This window comes from Harpia harpyja, chromosome Z (genome assembly GCF_026419915.1).
Source record: "Harpia harpyja isolate bHarHar1 chromosome Z, bHarHar1 primary haplotype, whole genome shotgun sequence".
Lineage (NCBI taxonomy): Eukaryota > Metazoa > Chordata > Aves > Accipitriformes > Accipitridae > Harpia > Harpia harpyja.
Genome location: NC_068969.1, coordinates 81,455,153 through 81,468,898, shown reverse-complemented (window position 1 = coordinate 81,468,898; position 13,746 = coordinate 81,455,153). Strand labels below are relative to the sequence as shown.

Below are 13,746 nucleotides of genomic sequence, written 5' to 3'. Positions count from 1 at the left end.
TGGGTCCAGGTGGGCAAAGCTAAAACCACTTGTCTTCTTGCACTCCATCACCTTCCTTCAGAGAGAAAGGGTGGAAAATGCCATATCAATCTTTATCATGTGATGAACAAATAGGCTATTATCAGTAATTATCACTACATGATGTGAATACATAAACTATACCCTTTATTCTAACTAGAAATGGACTTTCTCTCTTAGCATTATGTGGTGCTTGATAATCTTTCAACTATAAAACTAGCATTTGTTAATGCAGGAAGCTCTACATGGTAAACAAAACATTTAAAATTCACTGCAGTGGGAAATTTAGGTCAGATCTGAAGGTAGGCCAAATATCCTGAGGGATCAGAAATTCCCACTTTAGTGGCAGGCTGCTTAACAGGCTGTGAGTCATTTCCAAAATGCAAACTTTAGAGGTTCAGAGCTATACCCCCCAAAGCCTTTGGGCCCCCAGCTCTTCATCTGCCTGCCTGGGGCTGGAAAGCAGCCAGGAGGACAGAGGCTCTGGTACTCTGTGGCAGGTCATCAGCTACAAAATGGGGATCCCAAGGGACAAGCTCCTTGTTAAAATGTCCAGGAGGTTTGGCTCTCTCACAGCCAGCTGCCTAACTGCAAATGGTCTGCCAGACAATTTCTGACCATATCTAATTCATTTATGACTCCTAGTTTTGAACTGTAAGGGAAGTTAGCGTGTACCTTTTCAGAAATTAAATTATGGGTGAACAATAGTTTTATAAGGGAAAAGAAGAGAATCATTAAGCTGAAAGGCTTTCCCCCTTGAGGCAAGGAGGCATCAACTTTGTGGAGTCTCTCATGCCAAAATCCAGAGCTGCTTTCAGAGAGGTGTTTCAGACAGGCAGTTGCCCAGGGGAAGGGGAAAGCAAAGTAACTGCAGTCAATACCATAGTGGTCAGTGGCCAGCAGAGGTGTGCAAAGATCAGGGCTCTCTGGCAAACATCTTGAAGTAGGTTGTGAAAGACAAAACAAGCATGTTCCCCCCCTTTTCTTTTCTCTATTCTTTTAATATTGAGCAACATTAAAGCATGCCCTTCTTTCACTAAAAATGTTTTTGTTAAACAGGTTGATAGAAACCCACATGGAAACATCTGTATTGACATTTGTCTGTGACTAGTTATGGCATCCTCTCCCCATCAGTCACCGATTTGCTGTTTTGATCACTTCTGAATGATTTTGTCTGAACTCATCCCTCTGTCAGAGACAGGAACATGTGGCTTACTTGCTCAGCACTGGTTTCTCATCATTAACTGGAATGACCTTTACTGAAATGGTTCTGAGGACTTTATGTTTCCCATCTGATAGCTGGATTTTAAAGCTGTCAGTGAGGTTTTCCGAATTGTCATGCATGTACATCAGCTTCATTCCTATGTAGGGGGCAGGGGGAAGAAAAAAAGCGGGGGGGGGGGGGAGAAATGAAAAGAACAAATAAATCTGAACTCCTGCAAAATCTCTCACATCATTTCACTCTGCTTCCATCACCCATCTTCCATCTCCCCTCCCCACACACCCTGGTCACAGCAAGCTTGTTTCAGCTACCGAAAGATGAGCTTGGCAAGCCACTGCTGCTCATTAATCTAACAACCTACTATTGAAACAACCTACTATTGACTCAAAGACACCAGCCTGACCTGAGTAAGGAGTGACTCCCTTCACAAAAGAGTGTCTGCCAGTCTGAAAAAGTCACATTTCTTCTCCTCTCCTCATTCCAAATCATTTTAAGAGGGACCATAGAAATGGTGAGACTATCAGGCAGCACTTTTCTGTGCCTTAAATAATCCTCTAAACAAGTATTGGGGAGGACAGCTGGCCTTGTGGCTGTGACCATGGACAACCAGAAGATCTGGGCTGGAGGTGGCTTGGCCACCATTGTGGACAGGAAAAAAGAAAAGCCAAGCAATTGGAAGAAAGTGAAAAACAGGATTTGGGATAGCTGAGGAATATGGGGTGGGGACATGATATTTCTGAAGGTTCATATTAGATAGGTAGAGAGAAGAAAAAATCTTTCCTCGGGTTTTGAGGGCTGAACTGCAACCTGAGTGGCAGGATTGAATCCATGTCCCTCTTTATATTGATAGATCCCATATTTCACTGAATGGCAACAGTCTGGAAGAATCCACTATGTTCTTGGCAGCATTAAATACACTTTTTGATTACATGTACTTGAAAGAGCTTTGCTGCTTCAAACCAGGTTAACTGATCATGCTAAGCTATGAAGCCCCAGTTCATACCTTTATAGTTACGTATATGAAGGTATGATGAAGGTATATATTGCAGCTTTTCAATATATAAGGAGGTTTATAGGAAAGATGGAGAGACACTTTTTACAAATACCTGTAGTGATAGGACAAATGGCAAGGGTTTTAAACTGAAAGAGAGTAGGTTTAGATTGGACATAAAGAAAAAATGTTTTACAATAACAGTGGTGAGACACCGGAACAGGTTGCCCAGAGAAGTTGGGGGTGCCTCATCACTGGAAGTGTTCAAGGTCAGGTTGGATGGGGCTTTGAGCAACCTGGTCTAGTGGAAGGTGTCCCTGCCTATGGCAGGGGGGTTGGACTAGGTGATCCTTAAAGGTCCCTTTCCAATCCAAACCCTTCTGTGATTCTATGATTCTGTGTTCATTTAGAGCAATATTTAACCCTATGATCAGTTAATATGTTTTTAAATAGGTCTCCCTGTCTCTGTTCCAGGTGCTGTCAAACATTTTGAAATCTGTTTGCTGATGTGTTACAATATTCCCCTTATTTTTTTCAGATGGTCTCCCTAGTCATATTACTACCCTTTCAGACATGTAGACCTCTCAGGGTGATTTTATTGACAGTTCCTAAAATCAATAGACAATATTAGCATTAAATTGTTTAACTTATATTCCTAAACATTGTCTTGGAAATACACATAAGGCTAGTGAATAAATAAGTGGTGAAGGTTCCTTTACTGTGCCACCCTGCCTCATTAAAGGAATAAATGACAAATGTCAGAAGAATGCTGCACCTACCATTCCTCAGTAGCTCCATGGAAAAGTCATGAACAAGCAACTCATGGCTGTGGTGGTCATGGTTAATTAGCTGTTTATAGTGTAGAATATCATTGCCATGAACTCCATTAATAAGGAACCCATACCAGGGCCTCTGCACGACCCCAAATACCAAACAGTCTTGAGGCACATCCAGATCAACTGCATTGATAACAGAGAGATCCAGCTCTTTCATCTCCCCCTCTTGAACCTGAACATGAAAGAAAAAAATATCCAATTCTTTTACATGAAAAGAATTTATAGAATTTAACATTGTTTCCTAAGTAGGGTATTTGTCGTGGTTTAACCCCAGCCAGCAACTAAGCAACACACAGCCACTCACTTACTCCCCTCCCCACCCAGTGGGATGGGGGAGAAAATTGGGGAAAGTAAAACTCGCGGCTTGAAATAAAAACAGTTTAATAGAACAGAAAAGAAGAAACTAATAATGATAATGATAACACTAATAAAATGACAACAGCAATAATAAAAGGATTGGAATGTACAGATGATGCGCAGTGCAATTGCTCACCACCCGCCGACCGACACCCAGCTAGTCCCCAAGCGGCGATTCTCCCTGCCCCCACTCCCCCCAGTTTATATACTAGATGGGACGTCACATGGTATGGAATACGCCATTGGCCACTTTGGGTCAGGTGCCCTGGCTGTGTCCTGTGCCAACTTCTTGTGCCCCTCCAGCTTTCTCGCTGGCTGGGCATGAGAAGCTGAAAAATCCTTGACTTTAGACTAAACACTACTTTAGCAACAACTGAAAACATCAGTGTGTTATCAACATTCTTCTCATACTGAACTCAAAACATAGCACTGTACCAGCTACTAGGAAGACAATTAACTCTATCCCAGCTGAAACCAGGACAGTATTTTTGCGTATAAGTGTATCTCTCTGTTTCCTCCACCCCTTTCCCAGTAGCCTTTGAACCAGCTACTGATTTCAACCAGTTTAAGAGACATAGAGTAGTAAGTGGTTACAGTGATGAAAGGAGAAGGTGAGATAAGGATTTGGTATCAGCCCCAACTAATAGAAAAGTTGTTAGGTGAGTAAACTTCATATTAAGTGCTAGGGAATGCACAGAGGAGAAAGCCTTTAAATACATAAATGTAGATAAAAATATGGATGCATATAAATTTATGCACATACATGCACTTTTACTTTACAGTAAGATAAGCTTACACTGCCCTAGCATGGTTGTCACAGAATTATTATTTATATTAAAAGCAGACTTCAGAGAGCGGAGAGGCTATGCCAGGAACATAAAAATCTCTACAAAAAAGTTTATAAAAGCTCCTGAGAAAACAGAAGAAGCATAAAGAACTTTCTGCTTTCTAGATGACTTATTTGCTTAAAGATTTGAGCCTTTTTTTTTCACTTAACTGCAAGTTACCAAACAGAGCTGTGCACTGCTCCAATCCCACTGAAGCTCTGTCTTACAGATTTACACGGGATTCATCTGGGCTGTTTCCTGAACTAGGCTGAATTACACAAAGTAAGGGAAAGATGCAGAGGAACAGGTGTCAGAACAATGTTCTTATTTATATTAGAGAGTGTTTTCTGGTATAAAATAATTCTGTGACAGGCATTTTGATTCTTTCCTTACGGTAATATTCCTTGCTATGAATTCTGGGACTTCGTCATTGGTTGGGTTGATCAGCACGAAAAATGGCGTCTCTGCTGAGCGATGAAGCCCATCAGTGACATAAAGTACAAAGTGGTCTGCTGTTGGCTCCATTTGCATGTGCCTGGCTTGTACATAGTTTATGTTCAGGGCTTTCAGGTGCTTCAGCTGAAATGAAGCTAGAGATTTTAAAGAGATGATGAGTTAGCACAATCTTTTCTTGCCTTCTGGTCTCATATATCATTAAAAATTCTGAAACTTTGTCCTTCTTCAAAGGACAAATAACTTCGATTTTATAAGTTCTCAGTCATTTTGGGGGTGAAAAAGTTACACTGCACATGTTATGGCAGGACACAAGACCTTCCCCTGAAACAAAAATGCATTCTTCTGCTTCTTGTGGGACTGTGCAACTTCATACTCCTCAGTTCAGTCTGCAGAACTGAGCCCAAATAACAGGTAGGAAAAGATCTGAGGTCTAAGCAATTACATTGATTGTTATTTGACTCACAGACCAGGAAAATGGGGACCAAAAGGCTCAGCAATTCTGGGTGTCCATCTGGAGACATTGGTAAAAGCTGGTAACATTACAGAGCATGCCACAGTCTGCTCTGCTGGGGATGAAACTGCCTTACAATGTTTGAAGGTGGACAAGGGGAAAGACCCAAGCCAACTACTATCTCTACCACTTCCGTAACTTTGCCTTGGAAACTAACATAAGACCCAGGCTTTTCAAATTCTCAGCTACAGCATTTAATTGACAGAAGTATAGGTGAAGGGAAGTGCTGGAGCCTTGCCTGGGAGTGTAAAGGGGGAGGCAGAGAGAGCAGATTAATGTCTCATATCGCCACTTCTAATAGATTGCAGCTGGAATGCATAAAACAGGGATTGGCTTGTTTACTTCAAGTGCCAATTCTTCACATTTGCAGAGCTGTGGTGTCCCTTTGAACTCCTCCCATGTAGTCCCACTGCTCTTCATTTGCCAGCACCTGCTTTCCTCAATAAGCCCATATTAATGCACGCACCTGCAGCTACTTCACTGGAGCCCACCACACAGCCCTCCACAAGCCCTCTGTATTTCATCTGCTTGATTACCATATGTCATTAAGACTTACCTATACTTATACCAATGTTACTCTTCTCAAAACCAGGAGAAGGCAGTATATTTTCAATATAACCAAACTGGGGAGGAGAAACCAAGACAAACTCTAAGTCATCTGCAGTGGTGTCAGGGTCAGTAGCAAACAAATGGTTGGTGGTAAGGGCTGCTGAGGAGCCCTCCTCCACCACAAACCTTGCACCTGCACACAAACAATATGATAATCATTATTGCTTATTTAGCTCATTTGACTGTTTTTTTTTTTAACAAGAATGGAAATAATAACTAAGGGGGAAAAGACAACAAATAGTGAGTTATTGAGGGGGTTGGGTTTAGGGTTTTTTTCTGCTTACACCATCAACTCTCCTTTTGCCATCATGTAAGTAGAGAGGAAGAGGATCATGAAATTATTTTACTGATAAGTGAATAGGTATGGTTTATTGCCTGCTCAAAATCAGTTGTTACCTCTGTTTGTCAGAACATTAATTACATGAAAGCTGTTATGAATTGCTCATAATGAACAATTTTTCATGCATCACTGCTTAATTTGCCTGCTGGGACAATGCTTCATTTCCAGAACATTACTTGGGTGAGAGCCTGCAAATTACAAAACTACTCATACATATGCTTAAATATTCTCTGAGAGACATAACATATATGTGATGCTTACAAACAAATGACATTGAAAAAGACAAGCATACGGAAAGCATACCTTTAATATGTATATTACAGACCTCATCCAAAGCCCAGGAAATCAGTGGAAATTGCTCACAATGTGCTGTTGTTGGACTGAAAGTACACTACCACCACTATTTCCATTTTAACTGAGAATTTTTGATCCTGAAGAGTACTAGTGAAAATGTGGCTTCACATCTACTAATTTGATCCATTACATATATAGCCTAGATTTGTCTTTATTCACCAATAGAGTTAAATACAGGTCATAAAAGACTCTCTCCCTTCATATAAGGGTCAGAGCCTAAATTTCTGTTGTATACCTTACGTGCAAAGATAGATAGATATTTATGTTTTTGCATTGTGTAAACCTGACAATTGTCTGGACCTAAGTGCAGTTCAGGGACAAGATATCACATACTTTTACTCAGACATAGCTTATATATGCAGCAATGGACATGTATAGATGGAGGGGAGCAGATCTGAGCACTCTCATCTCTAACCACATGATTTAAACATGCAGCTGAAGAGCCACAAGCAGTTACGCATACTTGCACCTACAGCTGAATTTGGTGGTTGCAATGTACTAGCAAAAGAAAAAAAATATTGATGGAAATTCTTATCCAAAACTTTTGTGTGGTGATCTCAGCTGATTCTTTCAGATGCTAAAAATCAAACAAAGAAAAACCCTGAGTCTTTAGCCATTACAGTACTGTGTAGCCCACATTATAATGCTATAGTGAGAGAAAGCTTTCACCAGTTTCAATCGACGGAGGCTGGTTGTCCACTGGAAGTACAGTGATGTTAAGGTCATATACTGGAAATGGATCGTGAAGCGGAACTGGAGGAAGAAGAGGTCCGTCATAACAGCAGTCTTTCACATCTAGGCCAGCTTCACTGTCAGAGACAATGAAGGTTAAGATCTCAATGGAAGGAGTCAGGCCAATCTCCCCACCTGGAAAAAATGTTGCAGTTCAGAAGAAATGTTTTACCAAAACTTCATGAAGAATAATTTTGTATCCTGCAAGGACAGCCTGCAGTATCTGAAGTCAGAAGAAAACAGCAAAATTACTAGAATTCTTAATTCTGGCTGGTGGGGGTGCTGTTTAGTTAGGGATTTGGTTTGTTGTTTGTAATTAATTTTAACCAGCTTACTTCTATTCTAGAATAAAAGGGTGTAGAAAAGTATATGACTGTTAGTATTACTAATAGTTATAATATTATTATTGCAATGTTATATTATTATATTGTAATAAAATTGATAATAGCCCTTATGATTCTGTTCTTTGTGCACTAAGGCATACGCAGAATGTACATTTGTGCAGAAAGAGAGGGTTTTTCTGCATTCCTTCTCGAAGAATGTAGGAAAAGATCTTTATTTTATACTGTCTCTATGACAAGTGGTAATATCTATGCCTTTCCAGAAGAAAACATTTTTGCATACCAAGAAATGCATGTATCCCTATATGCCTCTTATCCCTATGAAATGAACTATAACATGGGCTATGCTTTATTACTACACTGTTTATTATGCCTATATGTAATCACGTTCAAAATGTGGACTGATACAGCATAGGACTGGGAACTGCCACCCGTTGCAAGAAGCATCTGAGTCTACTCCAGTTCTCAGCACTTCCGCACTTCTGGCAGCCTATGTCTTCCATTGCTGCAAGATATTACTGAAAAGGAAGGCAGTAACTCCCACCCTCTCTTGCAGTATCTACTGGCAGCACATTTAACATGTAGAAATTTGGGAATGCAAACCACGGGCACTGCACCCTTGAAGGTCCGCTTCTGCCCTTCATTGCCTCTGCAAAACAGTGCCATTGAAATAACGTTCCTGTTATTTTTAGGATGCTGAAGAAAAGTTTGTTACGGGTGGCCTTAATAAAGTATCTCCTTCTCTTCTCAAATACCAGCTGTTCATTTTAGGCAGTGCCAAGCCTGAAAATATCTCATATATTCTCCATGCTAGCACAAAATTACAGACTAATTACACAGAAAACCAGAGCCTTTGAAAAAAAAAGACTGAAGCTGTCATCAGAGGTGTAGAAAAGAGAACCCCTTTAATGCTAATGAAAGGATGAAATTAAGTAGGAAAGGGGGTTAAATGGCCCTTGATTTCTGTAACTAAAAAAAGAAGTATTTTTGGATTTTAAAGATAAAACCACAAAAATAACATGTTTTTAGCTCTGTGGTTCTCTTGAAGAAAATCTGAACATCATTTATCTTCTGGTACAGAAATATTATAAACTGTCCAAAGGTGGGTATACATCTAGACTGGAGAGGCAACCAAAAAGTACCTCAGATTGTTAGCTTTTCTCTATTAAAACTTGCCATGGTATTCTCATTTACTGCATTTCATTATTTTATCTAAACATGACTATGGAAAAATGTCAAAGTTGTTTTTAATGTCATGAAACAAATAAAAAGACTATTTGGTATCTAATTAAATAGTAAATTTGCCCAAAAAATCCCAAGATATTTTATCAGCAACAGTGAAAGAGATCCTCCAGGATTATGATGCATTCATTTACTTGTTCTAATATAATTTTCAGTTCAAACAGGGATTTGGAGAACACATTAATACATTTCGTAGTTGTATAACATCAGCCCTCTTTCAAAGCCAGCTTACTTTTTTTCCCTAGTCAAAAGACACGTGGTTTCTGAGCAGTTCCTGCTGAGCTTCTGCAAAGATTATATGGATACAGGTTTAGATTTTCTGCCAAAAACTCTCTGACCACCTTCCAGTCTAATTCTGTCCTTAACTCACTTACTAGTGTGCTTATATGTGACTAAACCAGAGATGACATCAGCTTGGGAGAAACGATCCACAGCAACGCCAGCTTTCCTCACTATTCCACGGTAGGGCTGGCGAGCCAGCATGAACATTAGTTTCATGTCATCACTGTCTGCGTCTGTGGCATAAATGTACTCCGAGGAGAGGACTACTTCTTCACCCTCCAGGCAGTGGAGCACAGGAACAAGGCCTGTGTGCATAACAGGTGGCTCGTCATTCACAGGCAACACCTAATCAGAAAAATAATTTAAGATCTTTTATTTTTTATTTCAGTGGAAACATGTTGTTTTAATATATTGCTTTCCAGCCCAAACTAGCAGTATGGTGTCAGTGTCAGAGTACTTTGAGGTCTCTCTATGAACAAAATGAAACCAGCTGAATTAGGGTCACTCTTAAAATTCAAAGACAAAAGTAAACCGAGCTAGATAATTATAGCTTGACAAAGAAAACTCACTCCCCATATTTAAGTAGAGAGAATAATTCCAGACAGGAGAACCCAAGCTAGAGCAAGCACGAATGCTTTTCAGCTAGTACAAGCCAAATCTCCTCTCAGATTTGCCGTATAAACCTGAAAGCTAGGGTTGAAATGGAAGCCTAACAAATCCATTATCTTCCAGTTTCCAAGGGAATGCAAAGACTTTCAGAAGGCAAGCTTTGCACTCTTCTACACAGGCAATTGCCTTCAGCAATATGCAACACACTGACCTTGACCTGTAGGATGAACTCTACAAAGTGAATGCCATCTGTGGCTGCAAAGAGGATATCATCAGTGAGAGACTCAGAGCCATCATGCCGATACCTGTGAAAAAAAGAACTACACAGGATTCATACAAAGAAGCTATGCTTTCTGGTCATACCAGACAATGTGGATCCCTCCCAATATAAAAAGCCGATCCCTGTGCAAGGGTGTCCATCTAAGACTGCTGATTCTGAATCAGAGTGTCTTCAGAGGGCTTGTAGGGTCTCCCAGAAGAAGAAAACCCCCAAGATAAACCAGACATCAACTGGGAAAAAGGTTTCACCTGAGGCTTTGTCATCTATGTTCTCGCTGCTTGTGAGGTGTCTACCAAATATGTATGTCCTCACTGCAGTAGGTGCCATCTTCAACTAACAGATGGAAACAGAGTCAGGGAGCTCTAATTCTGCGTGTGTGTAGAAAGTTGAGTCTTGTTCTTGGCACAAATACAGCAGCAAAATTTTCATCTCTAGGTTAATCAGTGTTAATACAAGTTTTCTTGTAAAGTAACCAAGTTCAATAAACACACAACTTCCTTAAAAGAAAAAAGGTGACAACTATTCCCTTCTTCACAGGAACTACACGGCTGAGTACAGAATTCGCCTCCTCATCTACATGGGGGAGTGCTTTATAGAGAAACCTATCTACATCAGATGTGGTCACTAGCTCCTGCTTCCTGGCCACACAACAGGTCAGTTTCCACAGTGACCGTTGTGGTCCCGAGGCTCAGCCAGCAATCTTGGCCTGGAACAGTTCTGCCAGAGCCATGCAATGGTGAGCATGCCTAGCTGTAGCCTCTGCACCTCACACCACTTCACTGCAGGGCTTTCACTCATCCAACTGAGAGACTCAGCCACCGCAAGAGGAAAAAACAGCCACTCTTCTAACCTGACTGCCAGGGTATGCAGGTCCCCACAGGAAAGACTGTCGCCTTCATTCATGATAATGCCATCCAGCTCCACTGCCCCGTGCTGAGGCTGTCTCTGCAGGAGGAGGAGGAGATGCTCCCATTTCGTGTCCACATCAGAGATGAGAATGTGTCCCTCTGTGACAGGGCTCAGGCCACCCTCTTCCACTCTCAAATGGCTTGTAAAAACCTGCATGGAGGAGAAATGCTGAACTCGCTTTTCTACTGCACCTCCAAACATATACCAGACAGGGCAGTTTCAATTTGCTCTGGTATGATGATGTGTGATACCTTAAAAACCAAAATGCCAAAAGCTGAACTCTTTTCTGCTATGTTAGGAAAACCTAAGGAATTTACTAATAGTAAGCCCTCATACATGCAGCCCAGTCCTGATCCCATTCACAGAGGCTCCTGGCCTTCATATGCAATAGGCAACGCAAAGAGGAGGGATGCATTTTTGCTAACCAGGGTGTGACAACCATATTTTTGTACAGCCACTCAGACACTGAAGGTAGCCCTCAGCTTATTTAGCACAAAAAATCACCTTGTACACTCAGCAGACTTTGCCTTCCACTTCAGTCTCAATGCAGGCTACCTGTAAGACTGAAACCCTGATCCCATGGAAGATTTGTTTTTTATTTAAGTCAGATCAGGACATCTCTCTGCATTTCTGTTTCTACCCAAAGCCAATTCCAAGTCCTTCCCTCTCACCTTCACCACCACCCTACCTCTGGGGCTTGATTGTCCACAGGAAGAATTGTAATATTGAAGCAGATCCCATACAAAGTGCCACCATGCTGATTGCTGACAGAAAAAATAAACTGGACTTGCTGCAGTTCAGGCCCAATGTCCTGCAGTGGAGGCATGTAGGCAACTTTCATATAGTTCACAGCATGCTGCAAAAAGAGAAGAGGGGTGCAAGTAAGAAGAGATAATGGGAGTAGCTGTAGTTCAGGACATTAGGGACTTTTCTCATCCCCTGATTAGATGTTATCTGAACTGTCAAAATTAATTCCAGAAAATTTGCATGTACTCTTTAGCTACTGGCAATACCTTCATTAAATCAATCTTTAGGTACAAATCGGGTGAGTACAGGTGCAAATACTCAAACCTGTAGCAAAAAATACACACACGGTTTAAAAGTGATAACAGAGGCAATGGCCTTACCTTCTTGATGGAGCCCTTTAAGAATGCTGGTCCCAGAGCCTTTCTAACTGTGACTTTAAAATAAACAATTCATCAAAGCATAGCTTTTAATGTAATGTCTCCCATAGCAGCTGAATTTGCCCTCATCATTATGAATAAACTGCACATCCTGCCTGCCCACATGAGGGCAGACAAGTGAAAGAGGCTAAACTAATCATCAAAATCTTGCATCCAGACACTCATATTAGGCATGTGATTAAGGATTTGAAGGCTCAAAGCTCTCATTATGGTACTGCAATGATCACCATTATGCAACCTTAACCATACAGCAGGATATAAACCAGGGCACTTTACTAATATTCATAAGACATCTGTCCAACTACAGAAGCATGAAAACTGAACAACAAAATCCTGAAAAAGGCCTGTTCCAGCCTGTACCATACCTATTGGTGGAGACTCTGAGAAAACACAGGAAACTGTCAAGGGCTCATTTCCACTTTTTTTTTTTTTTTTCCTTTCCTCTTAACAGCATGCTGGAGCCAAATTCAGCCTACCCTAAGCAACTGCAGCCCCTGCTGGTTTCGGGAGAGTTGTGTTTACATATTGCGGAACTGAAGCATGATGGAAATCTGTTTTAAAAGCTGGAATTCAATTAGCAAAGTTTTGAGCTTCTTAAGCAGAGCACATGATAGTACCGCTCCTCATTTTTCACCTCGTTTTCCTGTCAAAAAGAAGCTGTATGCTTGTAACTTTTAAAAATTGTTTAGAACTGGTTATGGTATCAGGTAACATAACAAACCTGAGTAAATGACTGCAGTGCAAGAGCAGCAGGATCTTTGACCAGCTTGGGGATGGTGTCCACCATAAATAGCTTCCCAGCGTCTGAGTGGCTGTACAAAAATACGTATGTCACATCCTGGTTAGCAATACTGAAGAACAGGGAAAAAAACAGTCACATAGCTCAATCTTGCATTTCAAATTAACTTCCCACTCCCAACTGCATTGAAAGGAAAAACGTTTTTCTTTCTTCTATCCTTGATATTCATTTAAACATTATCACAGAAAACTGACCACAAGAAATATTTTTCAGGCTGGCCATGAAAAATTATTGCATACCTTATAAGCAAGCTCTGGGTTGGCTACAAAGGTATCTCTGCACACCCCAGATACTATTTTACTATTTACACCACCTGCAAGTCTAGTCCATCACATTGTTATTACTTACACACCTGTATTTATCTTTATGTAGAAAAATTAATTACTTCTGGATTTCGTGCATCTTACAAACTTCTGAAATGAACCAGTTTCCAGCAAACCAGCTTTCCAACAGCAGTAACCAGCAAACTGGATAACCATGTGGCTATTTGACTGAATAGGGAAGCAGCCTAAAAGTCCTTCTGCCCCAGCTGCATACTGATCCTCTGTTGCTTAAGGTCAAAATTGAAACTGTTGATCTTCAGCTTAAACCATACAATGGCTGGATTTTAAACTTTTTTATTTAGCAAATTGTTGCCGATGTTGTCATGAATTTACCAGCATCAGTGACATGTAAATGGCTACTACACCCACTCATGCCATACCCCTATTGCCCCGATAACCTGTTCTGCCTGCATTCTGCTCCACAGGTTCCTGGTCCAGGACTAGGAGTCCTTCACAGTGCCATGGTAATAATACATATCCTAGAAAAAGCTGTAGCACCTCATCTTCTCAGTCTGGAGCAGGCC

The 13,746-nt window shown here is 40.9% G+C and overlaps 1 protein-coding gene across 5 annotated transcripts in view; it reads right to left on the bottom strand.

Moving 5' to 3' along the window:
- Positions 1-13,746, bottom strand: part of FREM1 (FRAS1 related extracellular matrix 1) — an 80,428-nt gene that overhangs the window by 37,544 nt on the left and 29,138 nt on the right. For 4 of the 5 annotated variants that reach the window (XM_052778469.1, XM_052778470.1, XM_052778471.1 and 1 more), the window contains exons 12-21: positions 12,822-12,912; positions 11,605-11,772; positions 10,858-11,066; positions 9,939-10,032; positions 9,211-9,463; positions 7,191-7,388; positions 5,775-5,960; positions 4,645-4,841; positions 3,011-3,239; positions 1,235-1,379 (exon numbers count right to left, since the gene is read on the bottom strand). In XM_052778469.1, the coding sequence (XP_052634429.1) occupies positions 1,235-1,379; positions 3,011-3,239; positions 4,645-4,841; positions 5,775-5,960; positions 7,191-7,388; positions 9,211-9,463; positions 9,939-10,032; positions 10,858-11,066; positions 11,605-11,772; positions 12,822-12,912 (1,770 nt within the window). The remainder of the gene's footprint in view (positions 1-1,234; positions 1,380-3,010; positions 3,240-4,644; positions 4,842-5,774; positions 5,961-7,190; positions 7,389-9,210; positions 9,464-9,938; positions 10,033-10,857; positions 11,067-11,604; positions 11,773-12,821; positions 12,913-13,746) is intronic. The other variant, XR_008233701.1, reaches the window with a different exon arrangement.